We start from the raw sequence: 13,538 nt of genomic DNA, 5'->3' as shown, positions 1-13,538 counted from the left end.
GAAAGTCCATCGGCGTATTGTAACCTAACACCCCAATTACAAATGACAGAACGAAAATATCCATACATCTATACAATAACAATATAAATATTCATATAATGTCATCACTTTAAATGAGAAAACTACATAGAAGAAATCTAAGACTCTGAGATCGGGGGTAACAAGAGTTTATACATGAGGCGCGCTCGTCGGCGCTAACGATCCAAATAAACAATAACATTATCATTATTTACTAAATAACTTTCCTATTATAATAATATCGTGTGTGTTAATCAAATTTGCAATTTCTTAAGTGGAATAAATTAAGAAGACAAGTTATATTTACCTGTTGATTTAGCTAAGGTAACATTACCTTGAAATATGCCTCTCGTATAATGCCACTCGAGAAATTGCAATCTGATCGAAATTTAATATAACTTATAAACAAACGTATTACAACAACTCAGTAGGTAGTAAAACAATATAGAATATAACATTTTGTACTATAAACACAATGTAAGTAATTATATAAGAAAAAAAAAATATTAAAATCTACGTTTGTTCACTATATTTGCTGTGAATAACAACAGTCGAAATAGATATATTGGAGAAGTGACAATCTTTTCTGATTATGAATCTATTGAAAAAGAGTTGCGGGTAAAAGATTATACGAACTCTTATTGTGCACAACAATTCGAGAAATTCACATCGTATTACACATCTAAGTATATACCAAATATCAGAATAAAGAGTATTAAATGAAATATTGATTTGATATGAAATATCCACAAGATGTTTCTATCGCTCAGAAGGTACTTATACAAAAAACTAAGTTTCACAATACAAAATTTGATCTACAATCATTGCTAGTCAAATGAAACTTGCAATCATCATTAACAAATTATTTAGCCACAAGACATGCATAACGTTAAAGAAACAATTTGAATCCAATGAAAAAAACAATTTTAGATAGCTGCAACGTACGTTTGCTAAAAGTTTAAATTCTTTTCCAACACAGCATCTCCGAAATAAACAACTTTCTTATGCAATCACACAGTTCTAATAATAAACCTCATTCATAAAATTGTTATCACAGAAAATTATGTATTTACAATTTTGTCGTATTAAGTACGTAACCTATAATAGTAACGGCATGTCTCGTAACGTGGGCTTACGATACCTCGAACATTGAATATTGCCTTCACAAATCAACTTTTACACGCAAACAGTAAGTATATTTCGAAAAACACATTCAAAACTAGGTTTATATTTAAGTAAAGCTTTCTGGATGTAGACTTAATAATTGGGATAAGTAGAAAAAAACAATTAAAAATAATTATTATCGATTAATTTATAGATCGTCCATGGAACATCCATATATGGCATTTGCAATACAATAGTAACGTTCGAGGTGTTCACGCATTGGCGAATATGAAAATGGATCTTAATTACCAGGTGTTAATGAGCGTCTTAGTAATTTTCCAGGTGGTTAACAACTTTGTCATAATTAATTTGACATTTGATTAAAAAAAAACACAGATACATTTGCAATGGTGTGTTATCTCGTACGAAAGTTGTAAACCAACAGGTACTATATCTAGACAATGGCGTTGTTGATTTTGTGCCTGGTCGTTATTTATTTAGAACATTATTACGTTACAGGTTCAAAATTCAAATTGCTGATCATATAAAGCTTAATGTAAAGCTGTTGGAGCTAATTAATAAAAATTTATATTAATAATGAAATATTGAATTATAAATTTATTAATCACAGTGAACACTATAGGATTAGGTTTTATTCAACTTTTAATAATAATTACATTCTACAGTTTTAAGTCAATTTTGAAGATAATCTGGATGTCGTTTACATATTTTTAATGCTGATATTCTATTAAAATTTTCAAAATTTAAACAGTTTTAATATAATACGTACTTGGTCTATGGATGATTAAACATTATCTAAACAATAGTATGTACCTCTCCTTAACCAGGCGACAAAATCTATATAAACAATATCATTACTCCAGCCAAGGACTCTTTAGGGCATCTTGTCACATTTGGTCGGATTGATTTAGCGACCGTAGATAGGTTCAACTGCCATTACCGGGGACGTAGCTTGGAGGCACTATACTCGTATAATTACTAACATTCGCTATGCTATGCTATTCTTTTTATGCCAAAATGTGTACACAACAACCCTCGTCGCCAAATGTAACAACATACTACAACGCCTACTGACTGGCCTACACACGATTTAACAATTTAAGTAATATAATGCAGAAATTCTTCAAAGTTTACATATAATTCATATTTATTTAGTTAATTGTATTAAATTTAAATAACATAGATATAAAGCACTTGGGGGAAGGACAGCAAATTCAATAAAAAATGTTTAATTATTTATTTAGTATATATTAACTAATCGTAAGTAAAAATTATTCGCTATGTAAATATTTATACATTTCTAGTAATAATTTGTTTCGACGATGAAATGCTAGATCTCCCAACGTCTAACTTGAACATGAGACTCGGCCTGGGCGTGGACGGCGCGCTCGCCGCCGCGGGGCCGCGGGGCCGTCTCAGCAGGCGATATATAATGTAGACTTTATGAAGTGCAAATTTAATATAGAAAGTTTACTTTTACTATTATTTTTATTTTTTATTATTATTTTTCCTAGCGCAAACGAAGTTTGCCTGGCACTGTTTTATATTCGATAACCTTAACCGTAATATAAATCAAAGAGTAAAATTTTAGCGAATTAAAAATTAAATTTTCCAAAACTTTGTAAAATACTAGAATTCGGACGCTCGGGGCGTCCGGTCGGCGAGCAACGGTCGTCCGTGACTAACACACGAGCACTGGCGCGGGCCCGTGGGGCGAGTCAGAAGGTGTGCGCGTGCAGGGCGGTCGCGGGGGCGGCGGGGGGCGCGCGCACGTCCCGCTGGGAGCGCGCGCGGCGGCGCCGCTAGCACCAGTCGTCCTCATCGGAGTCGGAGTGGCGCGCTCGCGGCTTGTACCCGTTGGGCAGGCGCGGCGCGGCGGGCGAGGGCAGCGCGCGCGCTCCGCCGCCGCGCCCCATGGCCAGCGCCGCCTCGTAGCTGAGCGGCGCCTCGTACGAGCGCCCGCCGCGCTCCGCCTCGTAGCCCCACCCGCGCCTGCCGAACTCACGCCCGGTTTCATTCACGCTTAACAGCAGAACAAACGATCAACATACGCTTTTATTTACTACATCAGCTACATGTACATATTCAAGATGGCAAAGTTCCACTCACCTTTCTCTAGATCTATAATCTCTGTGTATCAGTCTTTCAACTTCTCGACCGTACTCGTACTCGTCGTGTAGAGGCTCTAATGGTTCTCGAGTTGTATGCCTCAAAGATAACTGACACAGAGAAAACCAATTAGGACACGCTGATATCAACAATTCTTGATCATTTCAAATATCTGGTATATCAAGATGGAAAATTGCTAATGTAGTATTATATCGCCCAAAAAGTTGTACCGGAATTGTGGATAAATAGTAAAATGATAAGAACTGATGAAAATGAAAATAGTCAAGTTAGAATATTGCCTACCTTTATTACAACCCTGAAAGGTACCTAAGAAGACTTTTAATATAAGCTAAATAAATGCAAGGTCAGAATCATTTTCTTAAATTTTGTACATTGCAGGGATTTATTTGCTTACGTGCGAGGGGCTGTGGCTAATTCTGCTGAATGGCTGTTGTTTTACATGTAATGTGGACGGCTTAGTGGGCGTCGGAGGGAGCTGCCGGCCACGGCCGCGTTTACCCCCCTCTCGCTCCCACGACCGCTCTCGCCTCTCTCGCCATTCGCGCTCTCTCTCCCGCTCACGTTCTCCACCTATTGATGCCCAAACTGCTCTTTGAATAATTTGAGCGTTCTTATCGCTGGCCAACTGCAGCACAATCAGCCAGACAAGCGTAACATGATATGATTAAGGCGTAATATAATTATATGAAAGAAGTAAAGAAAGATAAAATTAATCAAAGAAAATCATATAGCCGGGAATAACGAACAGATGTGCAAACAATTTTCTTATGGATATCGCCGCAATTCTCTTTGCAAGCTTCCCCCATATGTATTTCATGCGCACAGCTTTCAACGACATCGATTAATTATCTTAAAAGTCTTATCTTGTCAAACAAAATTTTTCCAAATGAGCAAAGGGTCTCTCAGATCACTTAAAGATAGAATTTCGGAACTCAGACCCTTTACTTTACAATAGGTTTTTTTTATGATTAAAGGATTTTCATTTTAGGATTGGACTGAAAATTTATATTCTATTAAACGTGATATCTTATCGTAAGATTCAGGGGTATTGGATGTGCCGCCTTGCAAAGTTTATATATGAATCGTGATATTATGATAAATATTGTTAAGAGCCACATCTGAAAACAAAAAGTGTTTCTTTTAAATAGTAGTGTTTGGTGTGAGTAGTTTCAGTGGTGTCTCTTAGTACTTTGATTGCGTAAAGCAAACTGGGTATTCTGTAAAGTGTGTGGTCCAGTGTGTGGCGAGTGGATCTCACCGTAGGTGTGGTGTGGCGGGCTGGGCGATCGCGAGGGCTGGCTCAGGCTGGTCGTGGGGTACGGCGCCCTCCACTCCTTCCCTGCTGTCAGGAATACCTTCATGTACCTTCCACCACGCTTTACCCTACCCCGTCGGATTACCGACCTAATTTCTTTACTCAAAAAGGTGACTCTAAAAGTTTTGAATATCTGACAAAGGTTAATCAAGACAGTATAGGAGGAATTTGGATATCAAAGGAACGGAACGTTGCTCAGTTTGGAGTTAAGTGTGTCCATATGTTATATAGTATGCAGGACACAAAGCGTACAGTGTGTAGTACAAGAATTAAATCTATATTCATTTTAATTCAACAGAAAGTAGAAAATCTAAAGTTTCTCATCAAGCGTTTGCATGCTGCATGACGTGTTCGATGTTAATTTATGCATGCGCTTCAGGCATCTTATAGAATCTGCATAAAAGCGTTGTGCGACCAAATAGGGCACTCGTTGGTTTAGCATGCAGCAGGCAATACAATTTTGACACTATTGCGCAATTCATATTAAAAATCATCACATACTTAACTGCCAATTGTATTAATACGTTAATCTCATCTATTTAGTACTAAATCATTATCTGATTCATTCGCTACCTAAGATAAACTTATATAATTAACTATACAATATTATTAAACAACAGGTATAGCCTGATGGTATTATTTATTAGATAATAAACAAATGCACACGAATGAGCAGTAATCCCAATAAAACTAAATCTCAGCTACAAAAGTATATTACAAAACTAGCTTCGTGATATAGTTAACAAGGCTAAGATAAACAATCGTCATCTAATAATAAGAATTCATATAGTAGCTTTGCTCACTGAAAATCTTATGGACTACAACTACGGAACATGAGTGTCTACAACTACTTTAAAGCTAAGGTTCCCATCTTCTCACAAAACTTTCAGAGTACCTTCATGAGAAGAAAAATGTTTGCAAAACTGTTTCAATTTTATAAACTAAATCTAAATGAAAGGTAATAAGTATGCTTATGGTTACATTATGCGTGAAAACTATATGAAAAAAATGGGAATAATTGTTATCGAATGCGAGAAAGTAGCTTTTTAAGGCTTAATAATTATCGTGATACTTTCAACGATGGTTTGTAAACTCAACGAATTTATTTGCATTAGCATTAAGCCAGTGAGTCTGCTGACATTAAATAAGGACAAAATAAATACACTCAAAATAAAATAAATCAAAGGAGTGACAAATCATTATGTTGTAAAATGAATGTTCTAAGGATATCAGCAGATTCACTTTAGATGTGGTATTATAAAAGTCTTATATTTTACGCTATATTTATGAGCAATTTAGCTTACGTCTTAAAATCAAAGTCACCTACCATGTGGGTGATAATGATGGGGCGCTCTATGCGTACGACCATGTCTTTGGTGCTCGTGTTTGACTATCTCGACAACATTGTTAACTGTATCGGAGAAGCCAATTTCGTGGTGGTAGCCTCCGTAGTGCCCTCGTCGTCTTGGACTTGGGGATCGTCTGAAGAATATTAGATTAGACACATTAAAGTTTTGATAAATATATTATTTCTTGTGATAACATTTCCAAGATCGTTGTATAAGATATTAGAAATAATTGAATTATTGGTTATTAGTTAAATCTTTTTAGTATCATGCTAAATAACTGTAATACAAATTAGTATGGTTAATCCGGTTTTGTCTTGCATATTGGCATGCTTTTTAGACATACCGTGAACAACTACGATATCTTCAAGATCAATCTCTTCTTCGATGACACTAAAATTAAATAATAAGTATAAAAAACAAAAATAAAATAAAACAATTAAAAAAAATATTAAAAGAAAAACAATTTAAATTCTTACCTTAAACTAGACGATCTTCCATGATGTCCATTTTGGTATGCATGTGGTGGCTGTAACCTTGCTTCGTCTAAAGATTCCATGGACGCATGGTGAGATCCTACATCTTGTAACTCCAGCACCTAGAGATTAGAATTGATTATATTTTGCTTTTCCTAAAAGCTAGAGGTTATTCCGCGTCTCTAAGTCTCAAATGCTTTTACTGTCCCATATTTACAAAATGGTCTAAATAAACAACACCGATGCACTTATTGTGCCTAAATACTTTGCAGTGCATGCAATTGTGCTCGTGCATACGAATCTATTAAACACATCGAATACTTACCAACCACGCGCGGTTAGATCTACTAGTAAGAGGCTATTTAATAATTATTATCATGCGATATCATGTTTAGTTTTTCATGCGTATTTTAAATTTATAGATTTAAGAGTAATTCTGTTAAAAGTTTTACATATGAAGATGATAGTATTGTTAATGTGTATGTGTATCGGTCATGAAAAGTGCTGTGTCTAAAAAACAACAATTTCAGTATTTTCCCTAATTTATAAAAATTAAACATATATCATTCACTATATTTACCTAATCAAGGAGACATTCGTTATACATAAACATCAATAATCTACTAAAATACTGCTTTATTACATTGAAAAAAATTACCTAAACATCAACAACCTGTAAATATTAAACCAAAACAATTTATTACAACACAATCTATATAGAAAGAGACGTAATGGGCCTAAGCCCCTAATATTATACCATACTTTAGACCTACAGAAATAAGGGTTATTGAATATAAGCTAAACGACGAAACGAGGAACATAATTGATTACAATATCTCCATTAGGACAACACATCGATACAGCGAGACTAACAATGTTACAACACCAACTATCTAGAGCAAAGAAATGTTTTAATAAAGTTAGTACTGTAGTACACCCATAATAACAGTTCAGCCATCGAACACTACTAAATACTGCTAATGCCAATTCGGTTTGATTATAAATCATTTTAAACAGTTTTGCTCGTGTACAATCTTGAACTAGCATTGCGCGGAGAGTGCGCCAAGTTTTAATTTACAATTATAATGATTGGGTCAATATGTTCACCAACGGTATTCACCTTTTTATTGTTCCTGTAACAAAGGAAAAGTAGTTTAGAATTTAGATCATTATATCTACTAAATATATGTATATTTGGTATAATTTTGTTTTATATTTAAATCAATATAAAATAAATTAATGCCATTACTTTAATTATAATAAAAAAATGTGTAGTTATACTAAAAAATAAACTCAGCAACTTACTTGAATGATCTTCTTGTTGAACGTTTAGCGAGGTTGGATATAGTATGTGGATCTTCATGTTGGCCCTCTCCAATCCCTGGTATCTCATGGCTCAAAGAACCTGTCCTCGAACCCGGGACCAACCCGGCCGCCGCAGCATCCAGCAGGCAGTTTAAGATCGACGCCTTCTGCACCACGCACCCCAAATCATCCCACTCTCCCAAAACTTGCGCAATCTCATGTCACCATTTACCGATACCATTTCAATATAACATACTACCTACATGAGTATGCGCAAACCTCCTAAACAATACATATCCATGCTCGAGTCGTTTGAGTGTCGTTTCTGTTCGTGTTCTGTGTAAAGTACTATGGACCATGATATCGAACATGGAATGTCATTGAAGTGTTAGAGATGAGAGTCTGCTTGAATCTCTAGGACACCTACGTCATTTTATGTTTTGAGTTAATGTTGTCTTATACGGTGATGAATTGAATACTCTGTAACATGAAAAACTTCGGAGATATGTGTAATTGCAGGGAGCTGTAATTGATAAAAGCATATTTGAATATATTTAGTGCCTTTAATTATGTGCAGCATTTTGAAGCCAGAGACAATTCGCTATTCGGCAACTCCATTGTATTGTCGATGGTTTGATATACATTATGTAAATAATGACATATATTAGATATATACAGTTTGATCGTTGCAACATGCGTATGTTTCATTAACAAATGCTTCAATCTTCACGCTTTAATATTTTATTTAGTGTTTGCAAATTATAATATAGCGAAGAAGCTTTGAGGTGGATTTATAATAAAATCATCACATCAGGCTTCTATAATGATTGAAATTGAGCCAAAATGTAATTAAAATAAACTGAAATAGTAAAATAAAGTCAAATTTGATAGAAATTGTAATAGTAAAAATATTTAATCATGCACACTTGCAATTAATAAAAATGTGGAAATATCATAAATATAAATAAATAAAATCCGATAAATTTAAAAATAGCGAACGAGTCGAAAGAACACTGCACTAATGGGAAAAGACATCTACGTAAAGACACACTTCTATATCTACACACACTCCTAAAGAATCAACACACAAACTCGCCTACTAAACTATTTACGAATTTTGCAACTATAGGACAGGTCACAAATATGGCTTGATTGTGGCTTACTACGACCTAACGGTTATTTGGACAAATATGTGTACAAATGAAGTCATCACAGTTTTGTCCACGCTACCAAGGTGATGTGCGTTATTATCTATGACTAAATCTGTTAAACTTGCTAATTACTAATATTTCAAATCACTCTAGTAAAATGATTAAAGATCTTCGTTAACCATCGTGTTATTCGGTCGCTATTTTTGTAATTGTATTTCAAAAAACTTTATTTAAACACGATGCGGAAGAAGTTTATTAAAAAACAAATGCATAAATAAATAATCTATAATAGTGCAAGAAAAAGGTAGTCAAAGTTTCGTTCCTTAAAACATTAAATACTACCGGCTGATTGGCCGTAGGGCTATTCTCGCTGAATGCCTGAAAAGTAAACCACCAATGTAGTCGACTCATTAAGAGTCGATTTCAACTAAAGTGATATTGTATTGTTGTTAAATATTAATATTTTTTAAGTTGATCTCATTATAAATAGCCAATCACCATTTGGTGGTTCAATTCTGTTCAAGACTATCAATTTCATATAAGCCTTAGTATACAACAATACATCCACGGGACGATAACAACAAACTATAGTTATCTAACTATTAAGTGTATTCCATAAATCTAAACATAGGGAATTTAAGGGTCCATCAACAAACACTACTTTATAATCGTGAATTTAATAATCCTAACGACGAAAATTTATACTTGGCTCAAATTTACTAAAGTGTGCAGAAACATACATTTCAATTTAGCCACACACGTTAATCGACTTCAGTTGAACTACGCCTAAAGTAATTAAACTTTGCAATTTTAATAAGTAACCACGTGGAAGAAAATATAAAAACGACGAGGGTGCACAGATTCTAACGATTACTTGACGACTTACCGGAACCTTTGGCTCGTTCTTGCCAAACCTAGTCGATCTCCAACTCTCTAGGATGAGAAGTCCTGCGTAAATTTTTCCAACCGTTAGTTTTCCTGCATTGAGAACATCTTTTCGAGGCACCAGCAAATCTAGCATCTTCTTCGCTTGTAGCGGCCAAATGTTTGTTATTGTTTCCCTGAGTTCTTCATCAGCTTGGTCCATTTCTTCAGCTATAAAACACATTAAAATGTCTTTGTAATAAATGTTAATATATACATATATATCTCTCGTCACATGGAATTCATCGTCAACGATTTCATTATTAATTTAATTTTCTTATAATTTTCACAAAGTTGATAAAAAATCTATAACAACATTATAGTAAAAATTGTTACCGGATCTCATTTTAATGCTGAGGTTTTCTCTGATTAAGGCAAAGAGTGTTGTGGTGAAGTTGACTTTCCCCTCTTCGTCCAGTGGCATATTCATTCTAATTAACTTTTTGTACGCTAGTCGGTTAGGACATTTATTACCGAAACCTAAAGGCGGATCCATATTTTTCAGCATATCATACATTTCTGTGTAATGAATTTTTCCTCTGGAATGAAATGTATAACATAACATTAAATGACATATACAGAATCAAAATAATAAATAGGTATTGTATTGTTTTGTTATATTTACGTGGCATTTGGATCATATTCCGCCCAAATTCGAACAAATTCGTCCAAATGATGTGCTCCTAAAATGGACGAGTCTCTTGTTAAATAGTCAAAATTGTCCATGATGACGGCGACGAACAAATTCAACATCTGGAAATAATTAAATGTAGGTTTTACATGAACGTGAATATAATTCTTTAATCTTAGTAAAATTTAATTTAATACTTACAAGAAAAGAGCAGAAAAATATGAATGATACGAAATAAGCATATGCAAGTGTGCTTCCGCAGGGCTCGTTGGCGGACTTTTCAGCCGCTTTATCGCACTTGGCTGGTTTAAGGCAAGCCAACATTATATTCGGCCACGACTCGCCCGTAGCACATCTAAAAATTGTATGTTTAAATTTTATAAAAAAATGAGGCATTCTGCAAAAACCTTTGAACAGTATTAAGTTTGTTGATAATTAAGAAGTGTTACGCAATTGTATAAATATTTAAAATAATTTACTTACCTAAATAATAACATGAGCGCTTGTATAAAACTTCTAAAGTTATTATGTCTGTTCATATCTGATTCTGCTGCTAATTCTATATTACCAAACACCTATAAAAAAGTTGATTAATTTATTAAATGGGCCTATGAGATAATTGTAGAATTTCTTTTTAAAATTATGGATGTTGTATAATTTCTGATATAAAACCAGTACATATTATATGGAAATTAGAAATATTTGTCATGTCCAAGAGTACCTGCATCCCGATAATGGCGTAGATAAAGAATAGCATGGCAATTAGAAGGCACACATAGGGTAAGGCTTTAAAACTCTGCACGAACGTCCAAAGAAGTATTCGAATAGTATAGCCCTGTCGAAGCAGCTTGATCAGTCGCGCGGCTCGAAAGAGGCGGAGGAAACCTACGTTGAATGTGTTCTCCTGGAATATTTATATGTTCATATGATTTAGATGAATAATAAATTGTAAAACAAATATTCTTAAAAATATGTTCAATTCTATTTGATACAAAGCCAATTCATTCACCCTCAGTAATTAGCAAGTAATTTATAAAAGCATTAAATATCGTAATCGAAAATATATACTTTATAATAACCTATGGAGAAATTTAATTTAATACATTTAACTACCCTACTGTTTCTTACAAGTTGCTTTAAGAAATCTACAGAAACTTAGGGTTTTTTTATAAATATTTTTAAAAGCGAGGGATGATTCACGTAGTAATTTTAATATTTTGTGAGGATATATAAATCATGGAGATTATTGGTTACGATAAAAGTATAATGTTTCAGCCAAACTTTGGCGATTTTTGTATGTTAAAACATGTATTCACCATGTTTTTCCTAGCATATATTTTGTATACGTAAAATATATTTCTTAATTCAAATTTTTCGATTCATAATTCGAAGGCATTCGAATTTCGAGGCAAAACATAGTGAACCGTTATATGTAACCGTGAATGAACTGAGTTTAAATATTTTATTAAAAAAGAAAGCTTGATATCTCAGCAGCTCTAATTTTACTATTAGCTAAAAATTTAAAAAATATAAGACGTTAGAAAAATATGGATTTACTATACTAAGATATCTAGCGAATCTGATATGATATGGTCTAATATTACTTTTGATACGACAGGGTAACTAGTAGAAAACAATAAAAAAAATCTTCGATAATTGATAAACACGACTAATTTAAAAATTCTAGTACTTCAAACATTTTCTATATTCATTAAACAAATAACACCAACTTCACAAATCACACCTAGCACACGAATCCTATTCGAAAGCTATAATATAACTAGAGATCAAAATGTTAGAAATCTTCTAGCACTACCAAATATTAATCATGTTATACGAAAGTCTAAACCACCAAAAAACTTGATACAAAACAATCTATTTTTCCTAGCAATCAAAGTTTTAATTCTTTACCTGCTGACAGGATATGTCAGCACAGTTTTCAGCGAGGTCGCTCTGTAATCAGGATATGTCTTAGAATTTAAGAATTTATCAATACATCACAATAGCAGAGACATTATAAATAATCAGTTTATTGCTAACACAAGTCAACAAGTCAATAAAAGGTTTAACACTCACGCCGAATTCCATGATGAGGGCGTCAATAATACTTCCAATGACCGTAATAAAATCGAATGTATTCCAAGGGTCTTTGAAAAAATTCTGTAATTATAAGTGAACAATTAATAATTTATTATTTTTGATATTTAAATTGATTAAATATAAGCAATAAATGTTAGTATACAAATGTACGCTTTCCATGTCATCGGTAATGGAAGGAGAATAAGGACAGGAGTTAGGATATCTCTCTTCATCTTCTATTTCATCGATATCTAAATATGCTAAACTTCTTGCGTATAGTCTAAAAATATTATTAAGTGTAATTAAAATCTATCAAAAATTATTGTCATAAAATAAGCAGCATGTCATAAATGTTCTATTAAATAGTTTTCTAGCTTTAAATATATTCAAGTCAGTATTGAATATTGAAATATAACTAAAATTAAGGTATTCTGTATAAACACGTGAACCAGATGTAAAAGTTTCTCATATAATCAAGTTAATATTTCTACATGCATCCTTGGCAAATTAAACATAGATATAATTTACAAAGACCTACCCACGAATTTTCATGCTTTCATAGCTTTTATAATAGTACAACTATAACATGAGAATCTTTAACATTTTTATGATACAGATAAAAATCAATTCGGCGTATCACAGCTTATTATAAATACAATTTAATGTTTCTTATGACAAAGAACTAATTACAATAATTTTAATGTTATGCTAATCAAAAAGTGAGTCATTCTTACCGTACATCCGAAGGCAATTAACTTCAAAACGGTCTCGAGGAGAAAGAAGAACGTAAATACTATGTTCATGACTGTTAAGATGTCCATGAGTAGCGGTGGAGCCTCGTGAAACTAACACAAAACCAAGACCAATGTTTTTTAAAGATAAAACCATTAATACTAAGCTAGATGCTAATAAAAATGTACGTACCAATTAATATTAGTCTAAAAAACCTAAATAAAAACATTAGCCGAAACTGTTCTAGCATTTAGCTTCGTCCAAAAAACGTAGTACCTTACTAACCGCTATGTTTTAATATTACAA

General features: G+C 33.5%; 1 protein-coding gene across 19 annotated transcripts in view; it reads right to left on the bottom strand.

The window, feature by feature from the left end:
- Positions 1-2,657: 2,657 nt before the first annotated feature.
- Positions 2,658-13,538, bottom strand: part of cac (calcium voltage-gated channel subunit cacophony) — a 60,252-nt gene continuing 49,371 nt past the window's right edge. For 4 of the 19 annotated variants that reach the window (XM_085193401.1, XM_085193399.1, XM_085193400.1 and 1 more), the window contains 13 exons: positions 12,498-12,581; positions 11,143-11,325; positions 10,905-10,996; positions 10,623-10,776; positions 10,416-10,543; positions 10,127-10,329; positions 9,753-9,961; positions 6,414-6,532; positions 5,916-6,070; positions 4,532-4,615; positions 3,668-3,858; positions 3,253-3,362; positions 2,658-3,165 (listed from right to left, as the gene is read on the bottom strand). In XM_085193401.1, coding sequence (XP_085049527.1) covers positions 2,946-3,165; positions 3,253-3,362; positions 3,668-3,858; positions 4,532-4,615; positions 5,916-6,070; positions 6,414-6,532; positions 9,753-9,961; positions 10,127-10,329; positions 10,416-10,543; positions 10,623-10,776; positions 10,905-10,996; positions 11,143-11,325; positions 12,498-12,581 — 1,932 coding nt within the window. In that variant the 3' untranslated portion in view covers positions 2,658-2,945. Of the gene's footprint in view, positions 3,166-3,252; positions 3,363-3,667; positions 3,859-4,531; positions 4,616-5,915; positions 6,071-6,280; positions 6,328-6,413; positions 6,533-7,530; positions 7,544-7,715; positions 7,883-9,208; positions 9,245-9,752; positions 9,962-10,126; positions 10,330-10,415; positions 10,544-10,622; positions 10,777-10,904; positions 10,997-11,142; positions 11,326-12,497; positions 12,582-13,234; positions 13,346-13,538 lie in introns of those variants that run through there. The other 15 variants (XM_085193392.1, XM_085193398.1, XR_014878456.1 and 12 more) reach the window with 13 other exon arrangements.

Source organism: Heliconius melpomene, chromosome 11, assembly GCF_056956725.1.
Source record: "Heliconius melpomene rosina isolate 202511_hmr_F chromosome 11, ASM5695672v1, whole genome shotgun sequence".
Lineage (NCBI taxonomy): Eukaryota > Metazoa > Arthropoda > Insecta > Lepidoptera > Nymphalidae > Heliconius > Heliconius melpomene.
The sequence above is the reverse complement of the archived record's forward strand: the minus strand, read 5'-3'. Positions and strand labels throughout refer to the sequence as shown.